This window comes from Rhinolophus sinicus, linkage group LG13, assembly GCF_036562045.2.
Source record: "Rhinolophus sinicus isolate RSC01 linkage group LG13, ASM3656204v1, whole genome shotgun sequence".
NCBI classification, from domain to species: domain Eukaryota; kingdom Metazoa; phylum Chordata; class Mammalia; order Chiroptera; family Rhinolophidae; genus Rhinolophus; species Rhinolophus sinicus.
The window spans coordinates 35,214,493-35,232,240 of record NC_133762.1 but is presented as its reverse complement, the minus strand read 5'-3'; the positions used below and the strand labels follow the sequence as shown (position 1 = coordinate 35,232,240).

At 48.9% G+C, this 17,748-nt stretch overlaps 1 protein-coding gene across 4 annotated transcripts in view; it reads right to left on the bottom strand.

Annotated features, from left to right (window-relative positions):
- MTCL2 (microtubule crosslinking factor 2) overlaps positions 1-17,748 on the bottom strand; it is a 70,973-nt gene that overhangs the window by 10,563 nt on the left and 42,662 nt on the right. For 2 of the 4 annotated variants that reach the window (XM_074317775.1, XM_074317776.1), the window contains 8 exons: positions 15,546-15,671; positions 14,296-14,526; positions 7,765-7,869; positions 6,635-6,802; positions 4,821-5,072; positions 3,924-3,995; positions 2,942-3,012; positions 290-1,628 (listed from right to left, as the gene is read on the bottom strand). In XM_074317775.1, the coding sequence (XP_074173876.1) occupies positions 290-1,628; positions 2,942-3,012; positions 3,924-3,995; positions 4,821-5,072; positions 6,635-6,802; positions 7,765-7,869; positions 14,296-14,526; positions 15,546-15,671 (2,364 nt within the window). Of the gene's footprint in view, positions 1-289; positions 1,629-2,941; positions 3,013-3,923; positions 3,996-4,820; positions 5,073-6,634; positions 6,803-7,764; positions 7,870-14,295; positions 14,527-15,545; positions 15,729-17,748 lie in introns of all 4 variants that reach the window. The other 2 variants (XM_074317773.1, XM_074317774.1) reach the window with 2 other exon arrangements.

Below are 17,748 nucleotides of genomic sequence, written 5' to 3'. Positions count from 1 at the left end.
CAGCTCTAGCACACCATTGGTGGCGGGAGAGAAGTGAGCACACCCCTTCCCTGTGGGGGATGCTGGCAATCTCTGGGATGTGGTGGCAAAGCAGCTAGTGAAGCCACGCCCATTGCTCGCGGTATTCCGGTCACGTGTCCTTCCATGGGGCCATCCAACCCCCATTCCAGACTAGCACAAAAACTTTTTGAAACACATGAACTACATTCCCTGAGCTGGAAAACCAGAAGAGCTTGGACCTCATAAGCCAACCCGCCTCCCAAGAAAAAGGGCAGCCCCATCCACCTACCTCATTGGGAAGGACCAGGGCTCCATCTCCATCCCGGAGGACACCGTCCTTCCCCACCTGGGGCAGAACAGAGAGTCTGGCTTCCTCACCGCTGCCTGGCTTGGCTGCCTTCTTGTTCAGGATCCTGGCCATGCCCTCCGGCTGATGGTAGCTGGCCGGGGAGAGGGGCTCCGGCTTCTTGGTGCTCTCCTCCCCTGCTGCCGAGGTGGGACTCGGGGCTCGGCCGCACACATTGCGGAAGAACTCCTGCACAAGGCCGTACTTGGGGGGCTCGGGCTTGGCCCGGGCCTCGGACATGCCCAGCTTCCAGACGGACTCCGTGCTCCCCGAGTGCTCGACCACACTGAAGAGGCTGGACAGCCCGTCATTGATGTTCCTCAGTACAGGGCTGTCCCGCGTGGTGGTGGAGCGGGCCCAGGCCGAGCCATTCTGTTTGCCCTGGTGCAGGTTCCACAGGCTGCGGTCCTTGGCGCTGTCCAGCTTGGACACGGAGCGCCGCTGGAGCTTCGGCGAGCCGTACTTGGGCGAGCAGCATGGCCGCTCGATGCGCGAGTGCACCTTGTCCAGGGAGGAGGAGATCTGTTTGCTGCGCACGGACACCAGCGAGGAGCTGCGGGGTGACCAGCTCTTGCCGTGGAGGCTGCTGCGGGGCGGGTCGGTCTGCAGGCCCACGCTGACCGTGCGGATGGTCTGCGTGCCCACGCTGGCCAGGCCCACCGTCTGGCTGGACGTGCTCTTCACTTTCCTCTCCAGCGAGCCCGAGCGCATGGCCTGGCGCACACAGTTGGTGATCTCCTTCATATCGTCGCTCATGTTGCCCGATATCTCCAGGTTGTGCAGGGCTGCTGGGAAGCCCGGCCCGGCAGCCGCGGGGCTGGCCCCTGGGCCCCCGTCCAGGCGCTGCCGTGAGAAGTTGCAGAGCCACCGGCCGTAGGAGCTCTCGGCCAGCCCGTTGGCCTCGGCCGACTCTTTGGGCTTGGCAGTGGTGAAGAGGAAGCCGGGCTCGATGAGGATCTTACCCTCCCTATCGTGGACCACGGGGACGCCCAGGCGCCGGGCCACTGGAGGGCTATAGTACACGCGGATGCCTGTCTTGTCGGGAGCCGTGTAACTGCGCTGCATGTGCCTCCCTGCCGGGTCCTGGCAGGCCAGGGCACCCAGGTGGCTGCAGTCCTGTGGCTGTGCCTGGGCATCCTTCTCTGGGTCCACTGGCTGGGTGCCCACAAAGGCAAACGCAGGGTTATTGGGCAGCTTCTTGCCCCGGGCGGCTTCACCAGCAAGGTAGGGGGAACAGTCAAGCAAACTTTCAAACTCCGACATGGAAGAAACAGATTTGGTCCTAGGAAGCATAGAGGAAAGAAGAGTAGTGTTGGTGGGAGGTAACACCCGCCTAGCCCGCACTCTGGTCTTCCTTCTTGGTCCCTGTGACACGGGGGCAGGGACCACCACCGCCCTGCTCACCTCTTGTGGAAATTTCTCTTGGAGCCCCGCCCCCCATTCCCTCAGCACTCACACCTACACACCCAACACCGCATGCTCTGAGCACCTGCCATTCTCTACCCCAGGGCTTGTTTTCCGACTGCAGGAGCACACGTGGCCTTCACAGAGGAAGCTGGAAACACCACAGCGTGCACACCCCTCAACGCAGCCCTCAGCAAACAATGGGTGGGGTTTGGTGGCTCTTTGGTCCTCGAGTGAGATGACATTGAGTTGCATGCTCCACCCTGGCTCCCAGAGTTCCCCAGGGAAACTGAGCTTGGGTTGCCCTTGGAATAATACCCCCTTTACAGCTGGTTTCCCTTCCCTGTCTCACTTCCAAGTGTTTCCTGGAATCCTCTCCCAAATAAATCATTTGCACACAAACCCTTGTCTCAGGATCTTTGAGATAAGGTCTCAAATCCTTGTCTTTGCTTTTGGGGGAACCCAAACGAAGACTCCACTAAACCTCCAGCACAGAGCTGGCGCTTGTGTTGCCTGATGACTGAAAATGCCAGGCCTGTGTAAGTGCGTCTCACAGGTCAGACCACAGTCCTTCAGGACCTCTAGGAGGCAGCTTCTGTTATCCCCACCAGATAGAGATGTGACATACAGCTCAAGGCCACAGAGCTAGAAACAACGGAGCTGGAATTCAAACCCCACACTTGTCTCCATAGCCCATCCGCCTATCTGGCTTCCGGATGCTCCCATGGCCCCTGGGAGGTTCTGTTGCTCTCACTCCTTTCATGAGTTTCCTAATGGCGGAGACATGGTTCTGAGTCCTCGGGGTCTTCCTGGCCACAGCATAGGGCTGGGCCCAGAGGAGGATGCTCAGTAATCCCAGGAATGGGGGTCCAGCTTGACTCTCCTAATTCCCGGCAGAAGAAGAAAGAACCCCAAGAGGAGTTATACAGTTTCTTTCCCAGCTAGGGTATGTGGGGGCCCCAGTTTTCCATGCCCAGAATCAAACAAATTATAGACAGGAATTCTCATCGCCCCAAGTTCCCCAGCTCCTAAGTAGCATAGAAACCATATCCCCGAGTTCTCCCAGCCCTGCTGAGGTGCAGCGGGAGGCACATTGGGCATGGGAGAGAAGAGAGGCAAAGGGGCGAGGCAGGTGCAGGGTGGAGCAGGGGGCAGGCGTGCAGGGCAGAGTGGGGGAGGGAATGTCAGTACCTCTTTAAGCCAGTTCCCCCAAGCTCAGCTTCAGAAACAGCCTCCTTGTTGTGGATCTTCTCACTGTGTGTCTGTCAAGAGAGACAAGAAGGGTCAGTTTTGGCCACCAGCACCCCCTGAGGGAGCTGACCCTGGACCCCACACGCCTGAGTCTCCTCTTGTCCAGCAGGAATGATGTCAGCAACGATCTAGAATGCCATTGGTCAGTTTCTGGTGACCGTGCCTCTAACCCCGCCTCCATGTGATCTAGGCGTGGCCAATGGGAGCTCTCAGAGAGATCCCCAAGGAAAAGCAGAACCTGTTTAGAACGTAACGTGAATGTGGTGGCAGCACCCAATGGCTGCTGTCCAGTTGGCGGTGACAGCAGTGACCTGAAGCTTCCTGCTCTGGGTTTGTCTCGACCTGGTTCCCAGGACCTGCACCAGTTTTCCGAACCTCCGTTACCAGCCCTCTTGAGCCCCTAATAAAATCCTCTCCTGCCTCAGTTCTCCAGAATCAGTTTTTGTTGCTTGCAACCAAGTTTCCTGACAAAACACCACTTCCTCAGGCTGTCATGAGGTTTACCTGGGACGATGCAAAGGCCCGTCTGTTCACTGTTTGGTTCCTCAGCGTGTTGCTATATGGACAATGTACCTGAGGCTTAGGAGCAAACTTCACCCACGTGACCTAACTGATCTCTGCAATCAGGACTGGGCTAAGGCAGAAAACGTGATTCTCATGTTACCAACGAGGCAGCCGGAGCCCAGAGAGGGAGAGTGACTTGCCCAAGATCACATGGTGATTTAGAGGCAGAGGGTCCTTCACGTGTCCCACACCATAGGCTGGAACCGTGAGGGTAGAGGCCCCAGGGCTGAGGAGCCCAAGGTGTGAGGGCATGACCTGTGGGACAGGTTAGCATCCTCTCTGTCGCATCCCCACAAGTGAGGGATTTTTCAGTGTATCCAGGAATCAAGAAAACAAGAGCGGCCTGTATCCCACTCACCTCTTTCCAGCTGTTGTCCTGCTTCTCCAGGTCTGAGTGCTTCAGGACCCAGGGGTCAGCAGCCTTTTGCAGCTGGGAAATGGCAAAGAGGGCGGTCAGTGGTGAGCAAAGCTGGTGCAGGGCCCCGCTGTGGGCAGAGCCACTCCCCAGGCTCCTCTCTGCAGCCCGGAGGACCCGGATCACGAACTAGGAGCCACCTTCCCAGTGGGTAGCCGCAGCTCTGAGCTACCAACAAGGTGGATTTGGGAAATGATCCTGAAAGTAACCACTTACAGGTACCCTTAAAGATGACATATATCCAATGCTATTGTATACTATTACTGTTGTTACTACTATGTTAATTCATACTACAATCTCTGGAACAGCTAGATCAGCTAAACAGCAGCTGAAACCCACCAGAGTGCTCAGTATGTGCAAAATATCCATACTAGGAACGCTAAACAGCAGTTCAACTGATGTGAACTGCAGTGGGGATAATGGTCAGTGATTGTTTTTCGTTTCCCCTGTCTTTTGGTAGGAGGATTCCCATGGGGAGAATTCCCACCTTGGTTCTTCCCTCTTGGTTCCTAGCTTTTGGCAGGCTCCAAGGAGTGGGCACATGACTCACACCTGGCCAATCAGAGCTTTGTGGAAAAGGAAAACTCTATTGCAATTGCTCAGCTGTGAGGATATGAGCACAAAACTAACCTTGGCTATATTTGAGGAGAGCTTGCTTAATTTAAGAGTAAAGTACAGAGGAAAGCAAGCCTAAGAGACTGGCAGAGAGAAAGACCTCGTCCCTACTGTATTCCCTGAGCACCTAGATCCAGCTATACCTGAAGGAGATCCTACCCCCGTCTCTTCCTACAGTGACTCCCCCTTGTGGCTTGAGCCAGCTTGGGCTGGGACAGGCCTCACCTGGCTCAGGCGGTTCTGCAGCTCCTTTACCTGCTGCTCCACCTGCTGCTTCTCACCCTGGAGCCGCTCCACCAGCTGCAGCTTCTCCTGGCTCCAGTTGCGCTCGCTGATCTGCAGTTGCCGTGTCAGCTCCATGACAGCGCTGTAGGACTCAGCCAGGAGGTGCTGCTGCTCCTCCCGCTCCCTCTGCAGAGCTGCCTTCCAGTCGGGCCCCGCCCGCTCCCCAGCGCCCTTCCCAGCCTTCAGCTCCATCTGCAAAAGGAAGAACAAACTGGGAGCTGGCATCAGGAGTCACCTCTTTTCTACCCTTCTGCCCTGCAGGACGCCAGCAGGTGGCAGGCGGAGAGAGCTCCTCCCCGGAGGACCCCTAACCTGGGAAGCCTTCACTCACCTTCCCACTCAGAACTAACCTCTCCTCCCAATCAAGGCTTGTGTTCTTCCCACACGCCAAGCTCTGTGCTAACAGCCTTTCAGGCATTAGCTCAGTAACCTCATGCAAACTCGGCAAGATAACTACCATTTTCGGTATTCTGCACAGGAGCTTGAAGAGGTTCAGAGAGGTAGGTTATTTGTCCTAGGTCACACAGCTACAAAATGGCAGAGGTTCTTAGTTAATGCTTGTCATGGTACTTCATCAACTTGTACCAGCGTTATGGATTAGGGTTAGTGGGGGACATGCTCACACAGTAATGTAATGTGTCCAGGAATTACTCCTGCATAATGGCTTTCTCAGCTTCAAATCGCAGGAGGTAAACATGCAACCTCAAGAATCGATGCACCCCACACCCGCCAGGCTGTGGTCTGACATCTTAACTCTCATGGGGCCATTCAGGTTCCCAGTGGGGAGGGACACCTGGAATGGCTGGGTTTGGGAGGGCAGAAGGAGCAGTGGACAGTCGAATGCGCAGATGGGGCAGGAACTGTGAGATCTGCAGGGAGGGTTAGGAGGAGAGAATGGTGGCGCTGGGAAGTCAGAGTCTGTGAGTACAGAGAAGGTGACATCATGGTCATGGGGAGGTGAAGGGGCAGAAGTTTGGGGAGCGAGGGTCATGTCTGTGACTTACTAGCTAGGTGACCTTGGGAAAGAAACAGAACTCCTCTATGCCTGTTTTGTCACTTTTCCAGCAGAGATAACGAGTGTACCCACCTCCAAGGGGTCCATGATGCTCAGGAAAGCAGCCTGCAGCAGTGGCAGGCTGGAGGAAGCTGGGCTCTGCAGAGTTGGGGTGTGGGGTGTGGTGGGGGTCAGAGCATTCTCTCTGAGTGGGAATAAGCCCACCCTCTCACTGAGAAGACCAGAGCAGGGCAGCAACTTGCCTCCAGGTACACAGCAGAGACCAAACCCCCAAAGCTCTGCTTGAGGCTCCTTTGGTCAAGCTGGGTTGTGGGGAGAGAAGTCCCTCAGTTTGAGTGAACAGAACAGAGCCCGGTAGCAGGGGGTTAAGGGATTCTTATGAGGAGAAGAGGGCAAGAATGAAGACAGCAGGCAGCTGGAATCTGGGCGTGTATGTGAAGGACGTTACCAGGTACAGACAGGCACTAAGTGTTTTTGGCCTCACCTGTGAGCCGATGGTGCAGCCGAGGTGCCTTTGATGCCCCCATGCCCTTTGGTCAATCCCTTACCTTCCTTCCCAGCTCTGTAACTCCCAGTTCCCACTGTTTCTGGTACCCTTGCTGTGTGACTCTAGGCAAGTCTCTTGCCTTCTCGGGATCACAAGGTGAGGTTCTTATGCTTCTAGAAGCATGCTTTGGACATCCTGCTCCCAAATCTGACAGCCGAAGGGGTAGATGTCTCTGACAGGTGGGAGACTCACCTGGGCGGTGTGGCTCTTGAGCTCTGCCCGCTCCGTCTCCCAGGTGGCCTTGGCCTTGGCAAACTGCTGCTGAAGCTCAGTCAGACCACGGCGCTCATCCCGGAGCAGCCAGCACAGCTCCTTCAGTGTCACCTTCATGTCAGCCAGTGTCTTGATGTACTCGTTGGGCTGCAGACGGGGGCAAGACCTGGGTCAGGAGCTTTTTGAGGGGCAGGGAGGGGAGCCTGGGCTGGGAGCACTCACCCAGAGTCCAGCCCAGGACTCTACCAGGCCTCGGGCAAGTCCCTCAACTTCTCGGATTATCTCATCCATGCAGTCTCAGCCCCGAGTTTTCTGAGCTGAGTCATCTCCGTCCTGGCCACCTCCTAGGCTGACCGTGCGTCCCAGCTTCACACAGTTACAGCAATAATTACTCAGCCTAAATCTAAGCTGAGCCCTGGCTTCTTCGAGGCCCTGCAACACCAAGGCCCTGGATCCATCTCCTTTCTCAGGATCTGCCTCTCTGACCCACCATGGGCCAGATAAGGAGTCTGAACCATGGAGCCTCCCTGATTGCCTGAATGGGCCCAATCTTCTCTCCTTGGCCCAGGACCTGTTTCCCACCCGTTCCCATTGTTGCGCCCCTAGGAACCTGACTCTATTGCTTTCTCTATCCTATGGCTTGATTTGAGGGTTTTTACTCCAGACCATAAGGCCCCTCTTCATGATCCCGGCCTGGGGTCCTTCCCCCAACTATGTACATCCCAAGATGCAGCCAATCCAACAATACCTTGCCACACCTCTGTACCCACAGTTCTCTTGGTCCAGAATGGCCTTTCCCCTTTCTCTATTAGGTAAATTCCTACTTATCCTTCAAAATTCACCACCTATGACCGCTTCTCTGTGATACCGTCCACTATACTCCAAACAGAATTAATTGCTCTCTTGCCTGTGACAGTCCATCATCTGGCCCTCTGTCACTGCCCTGGGATGACCTATGTGGCCCACAGCACTGAGCACCGGGGCCAGTGACCAGGCAATAACCTCTGCAGCTCCAGTGCCGAGTGCAAATGAAGGTGGCAGGAAGTGATCACGAAACAGACAAAGGAACAAAGGGATCGGACAGCACTGGGAGTAGGCTGAGAACAAACCGTGTTTTGGGTCCAGCTGTCCCCCGTGCAGGTCTTGTTGTCAGAATGCTGGGCGTTTAATTCCTCTTCCTCCATTAGCAGGTACAGCTCCTTCATGCTATTTACCTATTTTTAAAAAACCACACTCAACAGGGGGTGGCAGGGCATCATGCCTGGGGGTCTGACCCTCAGGGGGATGGGATTCAGGTTAGTGGCCCAGACAGATATGGGACTATATAGCCAATCAGGAAGAAAGAATGGGGTTTATGGTGCAGGACGGACCAAAGGCACCCAGCTGGGCACTGATTTTCCAACATTTGACTTTGGCACCCTGGGTGCCGTCTAGGCTGAGGAGCAGAGCTGGAGAGTCAGGCCCTTCTGTGCTCCCACCATCTCTCCCGCCAAAAGGACCATGAAGCATCCCTGAGAGCTATTCATAAATGACCATGTTGTCAGGCTGGGTCAAGGTAGGCAGCGTGGCTGCAATATAAGGGCCACAGGCACCCCTATAATTACAGAAAGGAGAACCAAAGATTTGGGTAGACAGAAGGAGATTTCCTGGGAGGCAGGGTTTGCTGCTGATGGAACCTGATTAGAAGTCCAGGGCCAACCAAGGAGACCGGGTACTAGTTCAGAACAGGAAAGCATTAGAAGGAAGCCGCTTTCTGACTCGGGTGCACTTTCATCATTCATTCAACAAATATTTATTGAACACCTACCATGAGCCAGATCTGTGTTCAGAGCTGGAGATACATCAGTGAGCAAGACAGACAAAAAACCCTGAGCTTCCATTCCAGTAGCAAGAAAACAAACAAATATAGGGAATGTATGAAATGTCATTAAGTGTATGGAATATCACATGATAGCAGGTGCTATGGAGAAAAAGAGAGCCGGAAAAGGAGCTAGGATGTGCTGTATGCGGGTGCTCGTGTCCAAACTTTTTTTAACGTTTTTCACCAAGGGCCATATGCGGTAAAATACACAAACAGCCGGGCCGCTCACTCGAGGTGAAGTACGTATTGCCTCACCTGGTTTATTTAAGTAAACTAAATATATTTTTGGAATTTGCTGCGGGCCAATTAACAATGGATTGCAGACCGCAGTTGGCCCGCGGGCCGCAGTTTTGACACCCCTGCCTTAGAGAGAAGGTGATATTTGGGCGAAGTCCTGAGGAGGTAAGAAAATAAGCCATGAGCATAATTCCAGGAAAAGGACACAGCCAATGCAAAGGCCCTGAGGTGGGAACATGTCTATTTGAGGAAGTGAGAGCGGTATGGGGAACAGGCTGGTTGAGCAGGCCATTGTGGGGACTTTGGCTTCTACTCCGGATGAAATGGGAGCCAGGGGAAGACTGTGCACCAAGGAGTGACACCAGCCTGACTTTCAGTTTCATAAGATCCCTCTAGCTGCTATGTTGAGACACATTATAGGGCAGCGACAGCGTCCCATATCGCATAACTCCAGGGGGTACCATCTACATTGACTATATCTGCCCTGGGTACTCTCGTTTGGTGCAAGGGTGCAAGGGCAGAAGCGGGGAGATCAGTTAGGAGACTATGGTGACAATCCAGGCAAGACATGATGGTGGTTCAGATTGTGGGGGGCAGTGCGGCTGGGTCAGGTTCTGTAGACTCTAGATGGACTCACAATGTGTAGGAAAGGCCATATAAGCCATGAGCATGGATGAGCTCCCTCCAAGGGGGTAAGTGCACGTAAAGAAGGGACAAGGTCCGAGGGCTGAGCCCTGAGGGGGGACTCTGACATTCAGATCAGGTCAAGGAGAAATGGAAGGTCAGACCAAGGAGACTGAGAAAGAGCAACCAAAGAGGTGGAAGAAAAACCAAAAAAAAGTCCTAGAAACCAAATGAATACTAGTTTTCAGGGTCAGGCCGGTGCTGAGGCTGGGAAGTATGTGGGGGCAGCAGGGCCTGTGTGACTAAACACCCCAATTCTGTCCCTGGTCACAAGTACCTATACATACAGTATCTGACTATATACACAGGTGCATGATTCTCTGAAATCCTTAGGGTCAGGTGTGCTTAGAATTCAGAATTAATTGGGATTTAGAAAGATAATATGGTACCTACAGGCCAGCCTCTACAGCTAAGATTGTGAACAACAGCTCTCCCTGATGCTGGGCTGCCGTGAGCAGCCGGGGGCCAACGTGAGTGGCCAGCAGCCGGCGAGAGTTGCCGTGAGCTACTGTGAGCAGCCGATCCATGACTGGCGACTAACTGCTTCAGCCGGGAGAGCGCAAGGCTCATAATACCAGGATGGGCCAGGGAGCTGTGTCCTACACAACTAGACTGAGAAACAATGGCTTGAACCAGAGTTGGGGGGGAGGCAGAAGAAAGGGGAAAAAAAAAAAAAAATATATATATATATATATATATATATATATATATATATATATATATATATATATGGTACCTACACTGTATATTGTATAACAGGCCTGAAAAAATCTGGGGTAACACCCTGCGCTCAAGGACACCAATATTTCCCTTACAAACATATGAATATTAACATGAAATGGAATAAAGGTTTTGTTGCCAAATGAATGTAGGGCCAATTTGTTTCAACTGAGTTAGATGCAAAGAAACAGTTCTCAGAGCTTCTGGATTTCAGAATTGAGGACAAGGAAGCAAAGCTCTTTAACTGCAGTAGAATAGGGATAATAATTGTCTCTACATCACAGGGTATTTGTAAAAGTGAAATGCAATAACCCACTTAAAGCATTTAAGACAGTGCCCAGAACACTACAAACACCCAACATCTGAGGGTTATCATTCACATATATAGTTTTAATTTTACATGTGTGGATATGTATATTCTTCAAAAGTATAAATGTATATCAAGTGTATTATTTATATAGTTACATGTATTTTATTATGTACTTAAATGTATTTTATACACATATGCTTTATATCATATCATCTACATATATGTATATACTTATTTTTACATATATGTGGTCATGTTTATATCTTATTGTGTCTTTTTCAATAAATATGTATATTTCTATTAGTTATAGGCATATATATTTCATCTCCTACGCTTACATCTTATTGTTTTTCTAAAGAAAGCTTCTGTTTCTCTCTGCTACTGTAATACATGGAAATGGCTAGAAAGATTTTTACCAAATATGGCGAGTTTGCCTGAAAAAATTTAATTTAAAATATAGGCTACGTGGCCTGTAGGGAATTCACTTTGGAGGGTGTGGGGGACCATTTTCCATAGCAGCGAAAAATAGGTTTCAGCTATGGACAGCAGTATAGTGTTTTCCCCAAAAATATAAAAATAGAACTAACACATGATCCAGAAATCCCACTTCTGGGTATATATCCAAAGGAAATGAAATCTAGATCTCAAAGAGATATCTGTACTCCCTCGTGTTCAATGCAGCATTACTCACAGTAGCCGAGATATGAAAACAACCAAAGTGTCTGTTGATGAATGAATGGGTAAAGAGAATATGGTACATATACACTATAGAATATTATTCAGCCATAAAAAAAGAAGGAAATTCTGCCATTTTCAACAACATAGATGGACCGGAAGGACAGGATGAGTGAAATAAGTCAGACAGAGAAAGACAAATACTGCGAGATCTCACTCAGATGTGGAATCGTTAAAAAGTTGAACTCATACAAGCAGTGAGTAGAACAGTGGTTGCCGAGGGCAGGGGGCGGGGAGAATGGGGATATGTTAGTCAAAGGATACAAAGATTCAGTTATGCGGGATGAATAAATTCTGGAGATTTAATGTGCAGCATGGTGACTTTAGTTAATAATACTGTATTGTACACTTGAAATTTGCTAAGACAGATCTTAAGTGTTCTCAGAAAGAGAGAGAGAGACAGAGAGAGAATGGTTAACTATATGAGGTAATGGATATGTTAATTAGCTTGATTAAAGTGATCATTCCATATACATATATAAAAACATCAACTTGTACATCTTAAATACCATGTTTCCCCGAAAATAAGACCTACCCCCAAAATAAGCCCCAGTTAAGATCGTCAGCCAGATGAATGCATTTTGTATGTTATGACGATGTTCCATAAGAAGATGACATGACTGTATTTGAATAAATGTAGATTGTTGTACATGAAAAATAAGACATTCCCTGAAAATACGCCCTAATGCGTCTTTTGGAGCAAAAATTAATATAAGACCCAGTGTTATTTTTGGAGAAACATGGTATATACAACTACTGTGTGTCATTTATACCTCAGTAATGCTGAAAAAATAGTTTATCCATACTATGGAATATTATCCTTAAAACAAAAGGAACTTCTGCAACACGCTACAACGTGGATGAACCTTAAAGACATTATGCTAAGTGAAATAAGCCAGTCACAAAAGGACAAACACTGTATGATTCCACCAATACGAAGTACTTAGAGTAGACAAAATCATAGGGACAGGAAGCAGAATAGTGGTTGATTGCCAGGGACTCTGGGGAGGGGAGGAGGGGGAATTAGTGTTCAGTAGGTACTGAGTTTCAGTACTGCAAGATGAAAAGAGTTTTGGAGATGGATGGTGGTGATGGTTACACAATAATGTGAATGTACTTAACATCACTGAACTGTACACTTAAAAATGGTTAAAATGGTAAATTTTATGTTATGTATATTCTCTACAATTAAGAAAATAAAAATTTAAAAATTCATTAAAAAAACAACAACTGGGCTTCACCCAAAGGCTTGTGTGGGACTTCCAAATAGGAGAGGTGGGCCTATGTTTTCAAATGCCACAGAAGAGAAAGCAGACAGTGCCTTCAAATATGAGGTACCAGGTGTCACAAAGGGTGATACTTAAGGGGCAGTCATGCTGGGCTTTTAAGCTGCTTCTCATAGGGGCACCTCCAGGGTGAGGCGGCAGGAAATAGGTCCATTTAATGATGGTCAGTGACTCTCCCAAGAGGCCCTCGGGGAGGAGGCGGGTGCCTGGGAGAAGAACTATGAGCCCCACTGGGGGTGGGAAGAGGGAACTCTTGCTACAGGTTCAGGCCTAACCGTCATCCCCTGCTCCTGGGGCATTGGGGCTACACTAAGGGTCCCCTGATAAGAGTACATGGGGACTTGGGAAGTGCCACTGGGCCCCACTGGCTCTGGAAAGAGTAGCTTAAGCCAAAGGAGGGCCAAATCTGGGCTAGACCAGTAGTACCTGTACCCAAAAGGCTAAGGTGAGTGGTGCCAACTCAGGTGGGTGTGACTGACGTATGACATCCTACAGGCCCCTTCTCTTAGCAATGTTAGCATGCTGCTGATGACGGGAGGCAGGGGCTTTGAGAAGCAAAGGGTCCTGCAAAGACTGAGGGACAAATGGGCCATGTGAGTCCTTCAGACATTCCCAAAGCTCCATTCCTCATGTTTCCGGCTACATATAAATACTACCTGTACTATCATTAATGTTTTTAAGTTGACCTACTCTTTCTAGTTAAATAAATATATCTAAAAAAGGAAGTTGATATTATTACTAAAGATTGAAAGCCAATACCCGTTGCTATATGTTGAGGATAGCATTAAAAATAAAATAAAATAGGGGTGGCCAGATGGCTCCGTTGGTTAGAACACGAGCTCTTAACAACAAGGCTGCCGGTTCAATTCCCGCACGGGATGGTGGGATGTGCCCCCTGCAACTAGATTGAAAATGGCAACTGAACTTGGAGCTGAGCTGCGCCCTCCACAACTAGATTGAAGGACAACGACTTGACTTGGAGCTGATGGGTCCTGGAAAAAACACAGTTACCCAATAAAAGAATTAAATAAATAAAATAAAATAGGTAGATTCATAGGTCGAAAATAAACAATAAAAGAAAAAAGAACTACTACAGGCAAGACATGGATGACTCTCAAAAAATTATATTGAGCCAAAGAAGGCAGACGGAAAAGACTACATGCACTTATGTGAATTTCTAGAATAGCCAAAATTAATCGATGGTGTAAGAAGTCAGAATAGTGCTGACTGCTGGGATGGCCATACTGACTGGGGCATGAAGGAACCTTCTGGAAATGTGCTCTATTGTGATTTGGGTGGAGGCTATACGGAGGTACACTATAAAACTTCCCCAGCTGTACACTTAAGATGTGTGCATTTTACTGTAGTAAGTTATAGCTTAAAAGAGTAAGAAGCATTAACATACGCTGTATTTGCAGATCACGCAATAACAACAAAACTGGATTATTAAATTCACCTAGATACCGTTGCTTGCTAAAGACTCTGAGGTTTGTGAAAAAGAGAAACGAAGAAATATTAGAGGTGTTAAAGACCTACCATCCCCCACGAGACTTTCTCCTGGTGAGGCCGAGACCAAGTCTGTCTTCTTTACCTGGGTATCCTCAGCACCTGCCACCGCGCCCAGTAAGGGGCTGGTTCTCACAAATAGATGCTGAATGAGTGAATGAATGCAGGGATGGAAGCCTGCAAGCTGATGGCTCCTAAGTACGTGAGCCTCAGGGTTGTGTTGATACCAGCTGGCTGTCCCCCTGGTCCTATCTCCTCCACACCGTCCCCAGCCCCAGTCTCAGTGCCAGGGGGACCATACCTCAAGGAAGTCGTCCCCTTCGCTGGGCAAAACCTTGCCCTGCCGCCACCGCTTGAGGAACCACTTGAGCTTCATGAAGAGCAGCAGGAAGTTGTGCTTGAACTGCTGAGATTCCTGCACCAACATGTTCTTCTCCTGGCTCCAGAATTTCTGCTCCAGCCTCCGCTGGAGGCTCAGACTCTGCAGCTCAAACTCCCGCCTCAGGAGCGCCCTCTGCTGGTCCTCCTTCAGCTGCAAGGGGGACAAGAGCGTGAGCAACCCCAGCTGTCTTCAGGGGCACTACCCCACCCCATTCCAGGGGTCTGACAAGAGCAAAGAGGAAAATCTGGGTGGTGCTTGTTGGTGATCCCTGCCAGGGGATCATTCTGTTCAGCAGCTCATTCTGTTTAGATAAACACTGCCCTCTGCTACTCCAGGGAATAGAAACTCATGAAAGCAGCAGCAATCAGTTACTGAATCAGTGAAAACAACTGGGATTTGAACACAGCTCTGATTATTAAAAGCCATGAGATCATATAATAAGCATGTACTGGGTGCCAATGTTTCACATGAACTCTTACATTCAATGAGGAAGCTATGAGTGTGAGGGAGGGGTAACCCACGTGGAGAGCAAAGGGCATGCTGGGAGTGAGGAAGGCTGAGCACATGTAATATTCTAGGAAGCAATGCTGTGTCATGACTAAGAGGGAGCTAGAGACCTGAATTACAATCCCAGCCCCACCCTGTCTGGATGTGCAATCCTGGGCAAAGTACTTCAGCTCTCTGGGCATCAGTTTTCCCATCTGTAAAATGGGGACACCTCATAGGGGAAGGCATGAAGATTAAAGGACATAATGTGTGGGAAGTGCATTGTACAGTCCTGACATACAGTAAGGGCTTAATAAATGCTTTCCATTTACCAGGACTATCATCTTGATTAACAGACAAGGCCTATGGCCTTTCAACTACAGGTTTTCACTTCTGATGGGGGCAGTATTTCATAGATGGGAAATTGAGCCCAGGGAGGAGATAGGATTGGCCTGAAGTCACACAGGCAGTCAACGACAAGCCCAGGATTCCAGACCAGCACAGCTAATGCAGAATGACATGCACAGAACACCCCACAGCCACTGTGCTGCATGGGGCAGAAAGACTCGGGTTTCCCCCGATATTCTTGCCTTCTGAAAACCCGTGGACCTCTAAGGTTTCTGCCTTCTGTTCAGGGAAGGGAGGTTGGAGTAGGTGTAGGGAGGGCACTGGACACCACGCACCTGGACCATTTTCTGGTTGAAATTGTCAGCCTCTTCCTTGCGTAGCTGCCGCTCCTGGGAGAGCTGCTCTTGCAGGCCCCGCAGGCTGTCATGGGCCTCAGCCAGCACCAGCTGCAGCTCCTTGATCTGGGGTAGGGATGAGGGACACAGATAATGAGGGAGAGCGCATGGGGAGGACAGAAGCTGTGGTCAGAGGACGAGGATGGTAGGGGAACAACAACAGTAAGTCAGACCCAAGCTGTCCTTCAATTACAAATCAGGCACAGTGCTTTGTGATGACGATTAAACAAAACAGTGACATCAAATCTAGCCATTATAATTTTAACCGGATCATTTCTCTTCAAAATTTATTCGAAGAAAGTAATATACTGTGGAAACTAGCTTTGATTCACAAAGATGCAATTATTTATAATCGCAAAAACTGACAAACAACTTAGATAATAATGATGGGGGTCAATATATGTGTTTAATGGGTCTATTTTTACATGTATAGAAATCCATTCAACTATACACTTAAGGAGAGTGTCCTTTGTTGTATGTCTACTATTATGTTATAGTTCAATGAAAAGTTTATATGTATATTTTAACAGAAAAACATGAAGGACATGGACACACACAGTAAATGTTAACAGTGGTTAAGTATGTGACAATCGTGTGATCTTGATTTTATATCTTTATGCAGTGCTGCTTAGGGATTTTGTTGAAGTTATTTGTTGTTTAATGACTATATAATAAAATCTTAACAAGGGACAATAAAACTACATTTTTCAAGGGAAATTGTGTTTATAGCTATATGCAGCTACACAGGCAAAACTAGTTGATTATGTTAGAAGTCAGGATGAAAAGGGCCAGGGGGGGTGTTCCCGGGGGCAGATCATGCTTGTTTATTCATCTGCTTGCTGATTAGATAGGAGTGTTCAATTTGTGAAAATTATGTGACCTGTCCACTTACAAGTGATTTCTGTATGTATGTTATACTTTAATTTAAAAATTTTTAATTCTAGTAACAGAGGAAAGTTTTTAAACTGTCATGTTAAGCAGGAGGGGAAAAAAAAAAAGGAAATGTCAGTTCCAACTCCTACATAAATCCTTCCCAGGCATGGCAAGATGTCTCTCTGTGGAAAAAACCCAGGCATTTAGTATCTGGCCAATAATGTGGAAATTTTGCAATGGAAGGCACTCTGACTTGAGGTCTAGCTTATATGCCTGTTTTGTATTAAAAATCCTTGCCAGGCTAAACCTGCTATCTCTGGTGTTCTCCTTAAACTCAGTACCTAACACCATGCCTGGCAAATTGTAACTACTCAATAAAGAAGGGTTAAATGAAACAATAATTGAATACATGTAGGAAATTATTTTCTCTGCAGGTGAGTTGGCCTATTTTGATTGCTCAGAAAATGAAAACAAAGTATCTCGTGATTTCCTCCCTTTTTGCCATGGCTGCTAGGAAGCTCAGACCACTTAGATAGTTTGATCCATCAGCTCCAAGGGAGCTACACCACAGGCACAGTAGCAGACTGGCCTTCCTGGAACCACAAAGTTGCTTTCCCAGGAATGCCAAGAAGAAAAGGGTGCTCAGGTTGGGGCACACAAAGGGCTCTCCATGGTTCAGACATCTCAGAGATGCCCCAACAAATCCATAGGAGCCTTTCCCTGCTTCAGTTTCATTATGAAGTGCTAGGGAGAGGCTCAGTACGCTTGGGTGGGGCTCAGAACCACCCAGAAATCCTCAAGGACCAAAGAGTCCTAGCAATTCTACAGCTACCACAGACTCGAATCCTCCCATGTTACAGATGAGGAAACTGCAGTCAGAGTGAGGTCATGCCCAAGGTCACACAGACACTCTGCAAGGTCCTCTGAGGCCCAGAGATATGTCATCCTCCTCCTCCTCATTCTCACCAAACCTGAACCAGGTGTAAGCTAAGGCTTTTTGTGTGTTTAATCCTTTCAGCAATGCAATGAGGGATCACTTTTATTTTAAAGGTGAGAAGCTAAGGATCAGAGAGGTAAAGTGACTTACAGTCAGTATATAGTGGAACCACAATTTGAACCCAGTCAGCCTGACTGTAGAGATGGCTGCCTTCCTGCTACATAAATTAGTGGTTCCATTAAATGACATAAATTACTGAATTCCCAGTAGAATTTAATATAGGGAAAAAAATCGATTTCTTTAAAAGAGTTTAAAAGCTTCCTTTTACCGGGC